General features: G+C 37.0%; 2 protein-coding genes across 4 annotated transcripts in view; one reads left to right on the forward strand and one right to left on the reverse strand.

Annotated features, from left to right (window-relative positions):
* LOC100744885 (centrosomal protein of 290 kDa) overlaps nt 1-16,386 on the forward strand; it is a 175,621-nt gene that overhangs the window by 19,998 nt on the left and 139,237 nt on the right. The gene's annotated exons all lie outside the window — the stretch shown is intronic.
* LOC100742777 (chorion peroxidase) overlaps nt 662-16,386 on the reverse strand; it is a 33,976-nt gene continuing 18,251 nt past the window's right edge. Inside the window, exons 6-17 of one of the 3 annotated variants that reach the window (XM_024365654.2) lie at nt 16,138-16,334; nt 12,674-12,926; nt 11,385-11,530; nt 8,148-8,389; nt 7,616-7,748; nt 7,401-7,528; nt 7,219-7,328; nt 6,821-6,913; nt 6,360-6,529; nt 5,546-5,654; nt 4,598-4,688; nt 662-1,902 (exon numbers count right to left, since the gene is read on the reverse strand). In XM_024365654.2, coding sequence (XP_024221422.1) covers nt 1,756-1,902; nt 4,598-4,688; nt 5,546-5,654; nt 6,360-6,529; nt 6,821-6,913; nt 7,219-7,328; nt 7,401-7,528; nt 7,616-7,748; nt 8,148-8,389; nt 11,385-11,530; nt 12,674-12,926; nt 16,138-16,334 — 1,819 coding nt within the window. In that variant the 3' untranslated portion in view covers nt 662-1,755. Of the gene's footprint in view, nt 1,903-4,193; nt 4,689-5,545; nt 5,655-6,359; nt 6,530-6,820; nt 6,914-7,218; nt 7,329-7,400; nt 7,529-7,615; nt 7,749-8,147; nt 8,390-11,384; nt 11,531-12,673; nt 12,927-16,137; nt 16,335-16,386 lie in introns of those variants that run through there. The other 2 variants (XR_002946106.2, XM_024365655.2) reach the window with 2 other exon arrangements.

The following is a 16,386-nucleotide window of genomic DNA, read 5'->3' on the forward strand; positions in this document are numbered from 1 at the left end:
AATTGTAGACTGATCATGTATTCAAATTTGTGATGAACAATTGTCTTCTCCATCTTATCATTTAAGCTATTCAATAAATTAAAAAGTAGATAAAAATGATGATATGAATATTTTTTAAAGAATGTTTTTTGTAGTTAGGCAATTGTTTCATTTTCTTTCTTTTTTTCTTAAGTTGTGGACTGATGGTGTATTCAAGTAACAAAGTTGATAAATTTACGAAAAGTACGGTCGATTTAGTTTAGTTCAGATGCTGAAATATACAGAGATATATAACGAACGTGAAAAACGCCACGAACTTTCCAAATAATCTAATGCTAGACAGATGTTTCAAGTACGAATGCTCGTAGGTCATTTCACATTGTGCTTTCGATCGGACGAGTCGGTGCACAAGAAACGTAGGTGCTGCTTTTAACTACCTTGTAAATCATTCTCCCTCGACATCGGTAGTAAATTTTACGTGCTCGCCGTGTAACTCGCTGTGGTGAAATATTTACCGTGCTACTGCATAGAACAACGCGAAAACTCCAAATGCCACTAACGATTTTCCAAGTTACCCAACATTCGATTCGTCCAACGACGAATCAAATATCGTAATGATAATATAAATAAGAGATAGAAAAAGAAAAAGAAAGGAAAATTCACAAAATCGATGAAGGTTCCATAAATGGCACTCTCGTTAATGTGACTTTATTCGTTCACGATACTTAAACTGTACAAAATTCAATTACAAACTAAAAGATTACGAGTGTACAGTGGCTCAGAAATCGCCGTTCCCTTTTTTCTCTATCTTCGCTTTAAACAATCGTATAGTCTTGCGTAATTTGAAATTTATTCCATGAGCCATCGTGCACGCGTGTATATACATTGTATATAATAATACAATAACACTTGAAGCAAACACTGAGATAAATGCTAGATTCACGCTCCACATTTCGCCTTTTCTCTTATTTGTATACTAAAATTAAACGAAGACAGGGTAGAAGAGGATGGTGAAAAAGTGGTACGCCTATAACGACGATAGAAAAAAGAACGTACTGGTTCGATAAATTGTATACGCGATCGTATAAGAAGGAAGCCACACGGATATAAAATATGTATAGTATCGTATAAATTACTACGTGTTTCAGCGCTAGTGTATTAGTTGTTAACCCTCTCTCCAAGGTGATCGTTGAATCCTATAAAAGGGTAGTTATTTATGGCTCGAAGTTTCATCGGCTTAAGTAGGTTGTTTGGCTGATATTAGGCTCTGAAGGATCCAAACGCAGTATTCTTAATGCGAAGATGTTCATGGAGTTAAAATTATGTTCGCAGACTTTGATAATGTGTGTTGAATCGTGTTGCTTATGCTAGCTACGTGCTTGATACGATACTTGCTGCGTTAGAATTATCGTCAACTCTGTCAATATTTTCATGGAACATAAATATAAATGGGCAGTGTCTTAAAGTGCTCGAATGTGCGTGACAGTACGAGGGTGAACGAAACAATTTATTTCTCTTCTCTTCGTACAACGTTGATAACACGACAATGCGTATTATTTACTCTATATAATCTAAACAAAAATACTTATAATAAAAGAAACTTCTTCTGCTATTATAAAATCATGTAAATTGATCACAAGCATTTTTCTCGACATCGAACATATATAAGTGGAAAATGAGTGACATAAATATACTCTCTGTTCGAGAAAATTAAATATAATCTCTGTGCGATTGTGATTCACCCTCGGTGCTCCATACTTAGTCGTTGGTGCGCGATTATTTTCTGAATCCCAGATACGAAGCAATGCCGTTAATGCTCTCAAAGAAGAGTCGCAAAACCTGTTGTCTGTCGTATTGGTTCCGCACCTTTTCCGGTCTCGTTGGCTCTCTTGGTACATCAAGCAAGTGCTCCTCCACCAATCGCTATAGTACAATAGGTTTACATTTGTAGGTGCTCGTGCATCGTATAATCCTTCGTAGAATATTGTGGGAAACCTGTCAAGATCCTCTCCGCGTTTACAAACTCAAAACTCGTGTTTCCATGTCGCGATTCCGTTAAAAATGTTATTTATAAAAATTACAAATAGGAACGAAGTCTTTATGATTTTTTTCACTCCTTTAGTATTTTTGTTTCTTTTATACGAGAAAATAAAAATCTCCAATTTTACCAAAATATCGGAGACAGATTGATGGTTATGATATTTCGCGTTTTTTTCTTTCTTCTTCTTTTGTATAAAGGAATAAAACCAAATCTCCAATTTTGTTAGAAATTCTATTAAAAATTGGAGACAAAAATGCTTTATGATTATGATTGCTTTATGATCTTTTTCTTGTTTTTTTTTCTTTCTTCTTTTTTCTTTATTTCAGGGGAAAAATTGTATTTATCGTGATAGAGAGAAAGACTAGAGAATGGACACTAGTAAAAATGTGCTACCCGTGTTGGTGCGATTTCATGGAGGGAATGCGCTTTTGTTACGTGCTATTATGTACATTGTGTAGGAGTTATTACTGGACTGCGGATTTTTATGCGTTTGTGAGAAGTTGAAGGGTGGAGAAATCCGCACTTATTACGTACGAAGAATAAATTAAGGATTCGATGTAAGGATAGCTAAGTAAGAAAGGGAAATAGAAACATTGATGGTACTAAAAGTCGTTCTAGAGAGATATGGGAGATGTGTGACGATAGTAGAGCTACAATTTTCCACTCATGATACAGACACGATTCATCGTAGATACTTGATCCGAATAATTTCATCAAAAGACTTAAAACCCCTCAATTCTCATAGCTTGAATTTTTCTTCATTTTCATCTTTAATAGTGCAAAACGATAAGACTGAACATTTCGTGGATTCTATTAAACGATTACTTCTGTTATGTAATACGTAAAAAATTTGGAATATCCGAAACGTAAGATACGTACGTAACAAGAATTGGAGGGTGAAAAAACTGTAATCACGATTTTGACAACCGTATATCAAGTAACGTGTTCTGATATTCTGACATTTGAAATTGTTCCAAATCAATGGAAAAATAAAATTCGTAGAAAATGGTTGCCCACCGCGAAAATAAAATTGGAGTATTCGACAGGTATTGAGAAATAAAACGCGCGATGGCCTACCACCGTGATATTCTCGTAATATGAAGACGAGTTCGCGTATATTTACTTCTCTATTAGGTAACTAACGACAAACGAAGTGAAGTTGAATGAAAGGGAGTCGTCCGTTTCGCAACCTTTGTTAATCCATATGAATCGTGCAATCATTTGCAACTGGTTTCGACTGTGACACAACGCGACACAGGCACAGCTAAATTCTCTCTATTGTATCAGTTTCTAACGTACTTCGAGAGTGATTATTAAAAGCAGTCGGCGTGGAAGTTGTTCCTACGTGAACGCGCCCCTGTCGCGTACCGCCATTACGCAACGAATTCGTATTATTTGCAACTTCGACCACTTGAATCTCCTTCCCTCGTTCGACTCGATTGTAATACGCAAGCAATATGCGAAAATTCGATGATCGTGACGCACTACGCTTTTTCGTAAATCTGTTATTATAAAGGCACGTTACAAAATTGTAATTGGATCGTAACGTATGTACAGATATAGCGATGAACAAAAGTATTAGCACAGACAAGCGTATCTCATAAAATTCTAGGTGAATTTCTAAAATACACAATTCTTTATTCAAATGTTTTTGTAAGGCATAACAGGCGAGAATTGGCAGCGTTTGAGACATCGATTTCGTTTCTTGAAACAGTTACGTGGAATCTTTACTTCGAATAACCGCTACAAGCAACCAAAACTTCTGTTTCAACGTTGCAAAATTCCACTTCTGCTCGTGTATACGTTCCAGAACATTTACAGAATCGACTAAATCGACGATCGAAATTTTACATTCCGGTAAAAGTAGTTCGTCTGTCTTTACATACTTCTACAGTTGTTTAACGACAACCAATTACGATAAATTTGAATTTCAGCCCCGATGGTCGCATCTCACAAAAAGATTGAACAAGGAATCAGCGATAAATTTTACAGATTCGCACAAGATTTTACAAGAAACTCCGGTCTATAGCGATATTTTCCTCCATCACTCTATATAGATAGAAAGTCATCGACTTCTAAATCGTTAAACGTCATGGAATTCCTTAAAATTAATTATATTATCTTTACACATCCGTTTACGTATAAAACATGTATAAAAAGAAAACAAAGAAACTACAACGGAAAAAATCATAATTTATATTGAATATAAATTATAATTCTAGCCTGGCAATAAATTAAGTGTCTTTATCGAGTATACTAATTAATTAAGGTCGCTAGAGGGGGGAGGGGGGCGGGTTCTATTCGGATGCTAGAACTGTTCGTCTACCTCTGTGATCCCTAAGCTGATTCGAAATGCAACATGCAGACTAGCATGTCGATAGTTTCGCTATTCTACAGTACCGTAATCGTGTGTCTCAGGGTGAAAGGGGTTGGCTAAGTGTCGTGCTTCTTGGCTCGTGACTTGTTCACTACATGGTGGTGGTCTTTCGTCTAGGCGGTAGGTTCTCTAAATTTTACTTCTAAAAAACAGCCTTTTTACTTTCCGTATGCTTGATAGTTGTCCGCTAGATTACTCACGTATTGCGCTTGATTCGCGGTCGGGAATTCCGCCCATTTGCTCAGGTCCATGCTTGGTAGCACACCGCTTCGACATGGTACTCGTGGGTTTCTGCAAGGTGACATACGAGTTGCGTTATTTCAGATGATAGGTTCGATGATTTCGTTGCGAACTAAACGGACGAACGACGGACGTTAATAGGAAAAAATAATGTGCGATAATGTTGCAATAGTCTGTATACATTTTTGTGAAGAACGCTCAAAATTTTCTGCCGAGGTTGTGTTCTAAAAATGTGAAGTTCGGCTTATCATAAATTCATTGGTTTAATTATTTGGATATTATGTTCGGTTTGATGCAACTTATTGGTCTATTTTCAGATAAATTAATTTTAGTAGCAAACTGTTATACGAACTGAAGAGACAAATCGATCGACTCGATTTCATAAAACTTTGACTGAATTCGGAAATTATTTTTGCTTCTGAGTGGTTCGTATAAAATATTAAAATGTCTAATAGTAGTCGTGGAAATCAAACGTTATTAGGAACAGAATAATCGCGTCAACGATAAATATAATATATAATAGATAGAACACAGCGTATAACAAATAACAGTAACAAATGTTATAGAAACAAGTGATATCGTGAAAGAACGAAGAAGAAGAAGAAGAAGAAGAATATTTCAGTGAAAGAACGTGTCCCTAAAACCATCGTTGGAGGATGCATTACGAGACAAATAGGTGTTGATTTGATCACTCAATGAAATTAAACGTTACTTTCATTCTCTACCTTGCTCGTGCAGTTCGATCAATTCTAACGATGTAATTCACTAATAGTACAATTCGAATCGACCTACGATCTTCAAAACGACATTCAATCTCCTCCGAGCCGGTAATCGAGTCTTCGTAACACATTTTACTAGCCACAAATGTCTGTAACCTCTTCGAATTCAACCCACGGCGTCTTACTTACATTTCATGATCGGGCAACACCATGGGATATAGCTGTATGGTGTCGATCAGGTCCGTATTGTCGCAGATCACTCTAGCGAGCTGCACTTTGCGAATTTCGTTTAGTTGATCTAGAAAAGAAAACATACTTCAGAATTGATAGCAGAAAACGTTCAAACAATAATTATTTCGTTTAATTTATTGGATATAATTAATAGGAAGCGTTATACTGTATACACAGAATAAGTCACAATTTTTTATTATTATCTTTTTTTGCAGCCGAGTAATTTTAACATTCGGTTCTTTATGAAATTCTAAAATTCTATTTCTAAATTATGAAATTCCGAATTCGATTCTAAAATAGCGAGATTCTATTAGATCGAGCAAAATAAGTTCGTTTCTTGCGTTTTCTTAAGATAGCACGTGACAACGTCGAGTGTTCTTATTTTTATGCTTGTAATGCGATCAGCAGAGTCGCTTATGTTGTTGTTTATTCCATTTCTTCGCGAATACGTATTTCTCACCAAAAAATTCAAACATCTGTATCTTTACCTTCGTTAAATAATTGTTACGCGATTCTTCGAAACGTACAGGCTGGTGAAAGGCGAACAAGCTTATTACTTAATCCGCTAAAATTGCAAAATTTTGAAATTCTAAGATTGCAAACTTGCAAGGAAGCAGTTCGTAGTCTACGAATCGTAACTTGTCAGTTCTCTAATATCGTTAATTGACGAATTTCGCTATGCAAGAATACCATGGTTAGCGATCTTTCTCGTCCCATGCCGTACCCATAAATTCCAATTTATTCGAGTTTCTCGATTGAAAAGGTTTCTTACCGAGAGTGAAGGACGATGGCTGATTCGGCAACTCGTACCAAAATCGGTCACCACGACGGGAATAGCTGAATTGCGTGGCGATTATACAGGCGAAGGTTGGACCGAGCATGCTACCCGGAAGTGGCCTCTCGGACACACCACCGGACCACAGATCCACGTCAGCTGGGCGACTAAACATCGAATTAAAATACGCACCGTTATTTCCGGGGATTTTATATTCATTCCCTAGAAACGTGATGATTATAACGTGTTTTAGAATGTTTAACGCGAGGCAAATTAGCATCGATTTGAATTATTACGTAATGGATTATCGATGATTCAATGAATAATCTGTTTTGACATCATAAGCCGTCCGTGTTCTTTGCGATTGATTTAGGATTCGAATGTCTGGAATATGTTTCGAATTTTGGCTGAATCGTGTATAAATAGAGATTGAGGACGGTTATACGGATAATACTCACTCGAAGATCGAGCTGTAGCGTTTGATGGTCTCGTTTGGCATGGAACCGTGTAGTTCGTCGAAGGTGTCCGCCCATGGAAGTCCGCAGAATTTTCTGAGAAGTAGAATGAGAATAGGTAGTTTTTTAGTTTGAGAGATTTATTAAAATTTATAGAAATACATTTATACAATTTTCACGAATTATCTTTGTCTTTCTAAAGATATTGGTTTGGCAACTAAGTGACTGCGGATTCTGACATTGCCATCTAATGACAAAATCCGCAATCACTTAGTTGCCAACCGAATATTTTATAAGTTTGTGTAAACTAAGTATCTAAGGGGGGTTTCTGCGAACCGTATGTTTTTATAAAGTTCCTGTAAATTTGTATAAACTGAATATCCCTAGCGAAATGTGCCAACCTGAATTCCATGTAACTTGGAATACCAAATTCACGACCTCGTTGCATGTTAAACGAAACCAAATCCAGTCCAAATTTAGCTCCAACTTTTTTGAATAAGTGATTCGTCACCTAGAATTTATATGAATAAGTATTTCTCTGACTTCTTTTCACTTTGTATGTATATAAAAGAATATTTCATACTTCTTGCGTGATAGAGTCGTCCATAGCTTGAGCAACTTGGTTCATCAATCCCATGACGTACTCGTCGAAAACTCCAGCACGATACAGGTCAAACGGTCTTCTAATTAAGTCTGACAGTCTCTTCGAGGCTTTAAAGAAACAATTATCGTCAGAATTTAATTATTTGAGGATTCGAGGTTTACTCCTTGGTCTTGGAATTTTGCATTCTAACTCACCGATGAATTTATGAGCTTTGCTCCATCTTTCCACTGCCGTTGGCAATAACGAGTGGCCGAATCTGAAGGCTGCAGCAGCGAAAGCATCGATCACTGCTGGGTTCACGCTTTCGTCGTAACCGTCCCAGTATACCTATAAGAAATGAAACGTACATACGATTATGAAATTTTACGATATTTCATTTTTCGTGGATGGGAAAAACCGAAATCGCTGATCACAGGAATCAACTTTGAACGAATAGAAATCTAAAAGTATTGTTTCAATATTCTAAATTAAAAAAGATTTACAAACTATGTATGTGAATGTTTATGCATTTATGGAAAATTTAAACGCGCAAAAATGTACAGAATGCGTTTGACATTTGATTTGAAATTTCGAAGTATAAAATAATTAAAGTGAAGTCCAAAGTTGAAAATATTCATGGCGAAGTTCAAACGCTCTTTGGAATATATAGATTTTATCTCTTTAATGTTATTCAGAAAAATATCAGTTTGTGTAAATCGGAATTCAGGCAACCGTATCATCTCTTACATTTTTCTCAAGAAGAAGGCCAAATTTCTCCATGACATCTTTACCAAGTAGAATGGGCAGAAATTCGTTGTAGGTGATATGTTGAATCAGAGCAATGACGATTCGTCTTGCCTCTTGGTACAGCGTCTCGTCGTCCCAATGAGGGTTAATTTGAATCAAGGTCTTCGCTATTCGATTGTGTTCTCGCGCCATCAACGTGTGCATGCAGGTTAGCACAAGTTGCTCATTCACTCTTATCTCACCTGAAGGCAAAAGTTACGGTATGTTCAGCAAGAATGTTGCTCGTGACCGATGAAAAATAGATGATTTTTCCTGTAACAAAGTGGAACAACCGCATTCTACCGTTTATACATCAACTGGAAGAATTTCCTTTTCTCCCTTGATTTCTTCACTTCCCTGTTTAGGTTAATTATTGTCTTATTTGTTATTAGCTAATTTTATTATTATTAGCTTAGCAATACGAATTTTTTATATTTTCATATTATTAACATAGATTAGTTAATTCAAATATTCCTTTCAAGAAAGAAAGTTTCACGAGAACCATACAAAATTCGTGAAAATGTAAGAAAAGATTTCCAAGCAACGCGTTAGTATGTAACGTAAAATAATTTCTACTGTCGTCATTTTTTAGAATAGAATCAATTTTCGTGCGATAAACGATAGAAATAAAAGAGGGAAATTTTCACCTATTAATTTGTCAAGCATGCAGAACGATAATTAAGAGTTAACAAATGCAAATCAATTCCAGCCTGGATCCATTAGAATTTGATTTTAGTCTTTGCAAACGTAAATATTATTTTTAACGGAAACGATACGACGTTCTAAAAAATGGAAATCCATAAATGATACAAGTTTCATACTCAAGAAATCGAAAATTCAAGTGGCGAAATAACTCGTTTTTCCCGGTTATTAGCAACAGATTCACAATTTGAATTCAACATTCATCGTGACTCTTGTCGAATAGTTAGGAATCGCTAGAACTTAACGAAATGCACATGGTATTATAGATTATCGAATACACCAGGCTTTCATTTTGTTACGACAACTTTGCGAATGAAGTCGTCGACCTTGATTATGGACCACTCCCTTTCTCGGTTACACATCGCGTTACACGCCGATAATTGTTCGGTCGAGCAACCATCGCCGTTCTTTGACTCGACGAGGCAGAATGCGAGGCAGAATTTCCACGCGAATTTCGACACTGTTCCGTATTATACATAATGCGATCCCTATTATCATTTTATCCGGCAGCGACACGTGACCTACTTCTTTTCGTAAATAACCATGGTCTCGAACAAATTCGACCACGCGAGACAATCCATTTTTCTCGCTGTTGCCCCGTCACGTGGTTACGCCGCTTTCGATCGAAAGCGAATATTACGCAAAACATCGTGGTTAATGTTGAGATTAAAATCCAGAGCTATCGGAACGTGAAACTCGTATTAAAGAAACTAGAACGTAAGGTAAATTACTGGCCAAAAATTTGAAATTATTACGCTAGTTTAAACTTAGCTTGGAACAAAACTTGCATTGGAAAGAAATTGCAGCGACCAGCGTACTATTATCCAAAAGCTTGCGATTGTTGTGTGTTTTAGAGAACATAGGAATTTAAGTAGACGTTAGCTTAGAATTTTTTCGTCTTCTAATAATTTCTGGTGAACAGTCTGCAAGAGATTGTTGCCGATATCTGTTAGGTACACTACTCACTAACTTATTTAATGTTTCGTCTGGAATATACGCCTACACGGATTTTATTCTTTCAGATCAGAACTCAATCCTGGCCATGACGATAATACTATTCCGAAATCTTGAAACCACTTTTTCGTAGTGGCGGTTCTATGAATAGGAGCATCGCTTTGCTGAAGAATGGCCTTCTCGCCTTCTATTTCTGTTACGAAAGCCGATAATTCGCTGTGTAACGTCGTTTGATCTGATGCGTTTGAGTCTAAAATCATTTACAGTGTCGTATATAAAGTATCTATGAAAAATTATGAATCGTTCATTTTGAACATCCTATCGGAAGAAATATCAATTCTAACGTGAACCAGAAACATAGATCGATGGAACTAATACAGGTTAATGCATCGAACAGTTGCAACAGATGTTACATATTTCGTCTTGTACACGAGCACGATAATCGCGTAGGATAACCACGATTTTCTGATTGGTTGAGCACAACGTGGGAAAACTATTTCCCAGGCCGGTGAACACGCCAGGGGTGAGATAAAATCGTGCGGCGCCGGCGTATTCGACGTTTTTCACTTCTCATTGCTTACAATGCCGGCGAGTCTCGATTCTCAGATGATTAGAGATTAGATCCGGCGTTTGTACATTTGATTCGATTGTCGTGTGATTAATCGTTCGTCCAGTCATTGGACAAAAGCAGAAGAAAGAGAAAAAGGTTTCTTGATATGATTACTTGGTTAATTTTGAAAAATATCAAGCGTTGAAAATCAATCGAAGAAAAGAAAGACGCATTGATTTCCTTATTGTTTTTCGTTGAAGATCAAACGGAGAAAAAAAATTTCTTCCGATTATTAATTTTGAAGGATATTAGTATCGAAGGTCAAACGAACTGGAAGCTTTCTAAGTCTGAGACAATTATTTTTATCTGTTTCTCTCTATAGCGTTAGAATTTAAGAAGCACTATATTACGTTTCTATACGGCATTGTTGTGTGCAAGTAAATATACTTGTAGAATGCGATACATAGTACTTTATGGACTGCTCAGAATGATATGAATGGCTTCAAAAGTGGATGGACGTTGAATAATCTAGATTTAACACACTGATCCTGAGACATTTTTCAAAGTTGACCTGAGGACTTGAACGAGCACTGGTCGAGCGTTATTAATGAGGTCTTGAGTCTTAAGACATCAGCATCAACCGTCCGGCAGGTTCACCTGGTTTGACGTCTTATGACATCATCCGGACGAAATGTATTAAGATACGAATGTTACAATTCAGACAGTCACTCAATTTTTCATTACTCTCAAGAATACTACAACAAACTTGTAACTTTCTAAAAGAATCTCAAAGTTATCAAAAGGAGAACAATTCTTTTTTCAAAAGGAACGTTGTGAAAGAAAAAGCGAAAACGAGTCCTCGGATAGTTTTTATAATAGAAACTGGATAAAGTTAAAACCGATACTATCCAGAAACCAACCAACTATCTTAGAATCGATAGTAAAATTCGCGACTCATTTGGTTGCGAAATATTTACATTGAAAAGACTCACCCGCTTCGAAACAGTACATCGATCGATTCGGTCGAGTGCAGCCCTCGTCGGGGATGTCCAGCTTCAATGGCAGTAAATCCTTCAAACCATACTCCGAGAACACTGGGTTCATGCGTAACAATCCTCCATAGCCAGCGCGGAGCTTCCTGGAAATGGAAACAAAAGGGACGTGTCTCGAACGTTTCTCTATTCACATATGATACGTATTAATAAATTATTAGTATTAACACGCGCATATTAGTGAGATTATCTCGCCTAAGGCTGTGATTACAGTTCATTTTTGTTCCGACCATCTGTCGTTCTGACAAATGTATCAGAACAATCAAATATTATATAATGGCTACAAAAAATATTTACACACAATTGCAATTATTATAGTATTTACGTATTAATTAGGTTCAGGTGTATCTAGTTTCGTATCATTTGGTAGTACTTTCACATCGTTACAAAACTTTGCTGTAAAATATGATGGAAGAAGGCTTCATTGGAACATAAAAGTATGTGCAAATACTTTTCGTAGCCATCGTAGATCGTTGGGAGAACATGCATTGCGTTTTACAGATGTTTCGTCCGACAGAACACGCATCTAACCACAGCCCAAAGTGAAACATGGTCCGAATTCAACTGGATCAGAGGATGAAAGAGTCCCTCGATTCCCGATTGTGTAATCGTGGATCTCATAATGCGAGCGGACTAGAAAGTGCGAGGAACAGAATGTATACACATAGACTACACGTTAGAAAATGTAGAACAACGTAATGCTGATTTATTGTCCAAGCTGACGTAACGGACGGCACAGCTTTGAGTTTCGAACAGACGTGTTGCAAGTCGTTCGATTATCATTGAACACGTTTTGCTGTTATTAACGAATTGTTGTTTGGCTCGTTAAGGAAAAATCGACGATACAATTATGGTGGAAGAACGAGGAAGTGTGATTCTTTTAGAGAAAAACACACTTAGTAGAAGAAGTACATTTAGTAGAAACCAAATACTCGGACTTGAGAGGCCTTGGTGAAAGATGGCATGGACGAAGGAACTTTTAATTGGATAGGACTGTCGAAAAGCTTAAAAATTGCTAGAGAAATTTATGCATGACATAAAACCATTAACTTATAAAACGTTAGCTTCTAGTAAACCTAATTAACCTATAACCTATAAACCTACGAAAGCCATTTACCTTCTCAACTGAATTAGGATCGCCATTGTGTCAGAATCACGAATTTAAATCATTTCGAAAGACCACCCAACGAAACTCTCGACGATCAACATTAAGACAAAGAATCAATTACCTGGCGAATGATTCCGAGATACCATAGACGGTGTTCCCGTCAAGCACACCTGTCAGAAGATTAAAAGGCACACGGGAGCCAAGTCTGCAACCAGGTCGAACGGCTGGAAAGGCGCGAACGAAGTCCATGCATTTCACGCCGAACAGCCTGTAGAAATAATCGTCTTCCGGTATATGGATCTCGTTGCAGTACGGATTCTTCAGGTGTTGTGGCCGATGGCAACATTCCTCCGGGTCGTTTCGGTTCAGGGGATCTACAAGTGGAATACCAGCTCATCGATCATACGATATGGCCTTAGCTAGCCGTTGGTCTACTGTTATGATAGCGTAATTTATTTAATTCCACCGCGACAGTGGTTACACGAGCGTCGTGTATACTTTCCATGTCGATGTGCCCGCGATATGGATACATCGTTTCCCGTTCGTGGCTTACGTGGGAAGATTCGAAGGCGTGAACCGAGAACCGCAAAACTCGCTACCGTAACGTTGGGAATGATTTTTCTGATGAGATAAAATTGTACCGTAAGAAACAGCACGCGAGAGCGTAAAAAAGTGACATAAATCTTCATGCAAGCATTGTTCTTTTAATAAGGATTTTTTAGGAATTTCCTTTAGGTCAATTTTTCGAGAACTTGCATAAATCGTAGTTTATTACTGTGTTAAGGGCCAATTAGGCAAATTGACGTGACATTTTATTTGCAATTTTCGTTCATCAATTGACACGACACTATGTGCAAAAATATATGAAATGTCCAAATTGATGTAGCCTAATATATTTAAGAGGTATATTTGGATAATATTTAATGCAAATTTCTAATAGATAATTTACGTAAATTGCTTGTCATGGAATAAGCTTGCCGATAAGGGAACGTTGTCGTTACTAATAGATAAAACCAATAAACGAAAATTTACGCAATCTCTTACGTTTTCATTCGGAAGAAGCCTTTTTTCATAATATCATTACCAAATAAAGTAAGCAGAAAATTGATACGTTGCATCTGGACAATAACAATTTATCTCGCCTCCTGACAACATCTCATCAAACCAACGAGGATTAATTTGAATCATTATCTTTAGAATTCGATTCTGTTCTCATACCGAGTACCATAATGTTGGAAATGATTTTTCAGGCGAGATAGAATAGTAACGTAAGAGACAGCACGCGAGGCTGTTTGTAGATTAAGCGGTTGATGATCGATTTAAATTTTTACTTCGCTTAATTCCCATTGTCTTGATGGTATTTGTTAAGTTCTTTATATATATAGCTGGATTAGATGGTTGTCTTAAGTCATAAATTAATTCTTGCCCCTTTAAGATTGCGATAAGAGTTGCCTTGTTCTGTCGCGTTTAATGGATAGGTAATCGTCGTTCATCGAAAGAGCGTGTAACCGTTTGAAGAAGATTGAAGATCGTTGGTACGATGGTTTAGATTTGTTCTATCGTTATGAGGAACATTTGTATATGGAGTATGATTATTCATATCGTCATTTACACGTATTAATTATTAATGAGCAGTGTAATGCACTATGGATGTTTATCTTCGCAATTATTTCGTACAGTGAACATAAAACGAGTGTTCTATAATATGTATAATAATCGTAATACGTTCCACTATAAATGACGCAATATGTACTTCGGTAGAAGTGATCGTCGATAAGAAATTCTTTCAATGTGCTGAAAAATTTAGTAAAGAAATTCTGAATTACTTCATAGGTAACATCAATCATATTATCGTAATCGAAGGATAACTATGCGTATACTAATCATCGCGATTTAACACCGCAACCACTAGCTTCAAGTATACTCTGTGCAGATCATTTATAATTACACGATCGTATTTTTCTTACAATAAACATAAACATTAATTTTATCAAAAGTACTTACACCTGTTTTCTAAATACAAGCATTAAAATCTAAGTTGTAAAAAATCTAACCATCTGAAAGTTTTCAACAGTTCAAATCCATAATTGTTACTACAATTATAAAGTCTTGAATACCTATCAGTAATCTCTGGAAACGCACAAAACTGAAACTCTAAAATAATTAATTAACCCGCAAATCCATTCGACCCGAAAAAAATTCAGGAAATTCTCATTTTCCAACGCGATACCTGTTTCGCTATCGCGGGTCTATCGAACCACTGTCGCTGATTTCGTATCGTGGATTCAATCCAATTAATTGCCATATACCAACAAAATAGCAACCGCTTTCTTGCTGGTGCCACTAATTGCCAAGTTCCAGGAGAGCAACGTGTGGACGCATGCGATTTTGGCGTGGATCGTACGGCCCGTGGAAACTTCACCACGGTAGTCACATGATCGGCCTACCGGTTTATCTGACTGGCAATCGTTCGCTTTCTCTGGCTGTTACCCTAGTTTCGATAGACGGTAAATATTCGACGTAGAAGGGCTTGAGAGCTGTCTACGTCTGCTATAACACGTTTACTATATACGAGCCGTCCCGTGCACACGCTGATGTAACTCAACCAAACGACACCGATTACGTAATTTGCTATTGAAAATTGGGGCTCGGTTACTTTCTCCATTTTTTTTCTTTGCTCGCGAATTCTCGGTCACCGTTCCCTTCGCTAAGGATAGCGTGCCATTCTCGTCTGTCTGGCATTCCTTGTAATGTCATTTCGTCGATTAATCGTGAGATATTATTCTCGAGAGAGAAATTTGTCTTGCATCGACGCGTGTATGATTCTAGTTTATGTACAGCTGGATTTGTTCCTTGTTTTGTACTAGAATTTAATGAAACAGTAGGTATGTTTTAGGGATCTTCTTCGTTTCGTGGAATTTCATCGAAGTTTAGTATAAATTCTATCGATAGAAGTTATGGCAAATGTTTCTACGAAATTTTGCATATCGTGTTGTAGATGTGTTTCTAAATCTACAGGAATAAAGTTTGCAAATGCAGAATTCCGGCAGGAAATTTGCTCGTCTATAATTTTATTGATTTTGTCTGGCAACCCTTCAGCGACAGAATATATTACCGCAACTGTCTATTTACAATTTAGCATATCGCGTTCTAAATGTGTTTCTAAATCTACACAAGTAAAGTTTGTAAATGGAGAACTTGCTTTCAGAATTTGCTCGTCTATAATTTTATTGATTTTCCCTGGTAGCCCCCTAGTGATAGAATATATTACAGTAACTATCTATTTCCAATTTCTCATACTGCATTCTACATCTGTTATTAAATCTCTATCGAAATTGTCGGTGTGCTAATACTAAAATTATCATTCCCTGTATCATAAAACTTGTACCACAGAAATCAAAATGAGAAGTATGTAGGAAAAATATAAAACTTGCGAATTAGTCGTTTTAACCGTCATATTACTCTTATATACAAAACGAATATTTTGTAGGACCTGAATCTATCTATCAAAATCTGGTCATCCGTTAATTTATTCTACGTACGTTATACCGTATAACTAGACAATTATCGGGTTTGGAATCGTACCTAGAGGGGTGCCAGTTAGCGTATAGTCGTGGTCCATAAACTGTCCCCAGGCGATGACCATGACTGTGCCAGCGTGATCGTGATAACCCTCATCAGGATGCATGGTGCGTGACACCACTCGTGATAATGGTAAATCATGACCTGTTTCCGATATTCTAGGTGCTGTTAAGCCGTCCGCAAATCGTGGACTCATCAATCTATATGACAAATGAAAATTTGTCATCAGAGGATATTGATAAACGAGTTTAA

Source organism: Bombus impatiens, unplaced genomic scaffold, assembly GCF_000188095.3.
Source record: "Bombus impatiens unplaced genomic scaffold, BIMP_2.2 scf_0144, whole genome shotgun sequence".
Taxonomy (NCBI): Eukaryota; Metazoa; Arthropoda; class Insecta; order Hymenoptera; family Apidae; genus Bombus; species Bombus impatiens.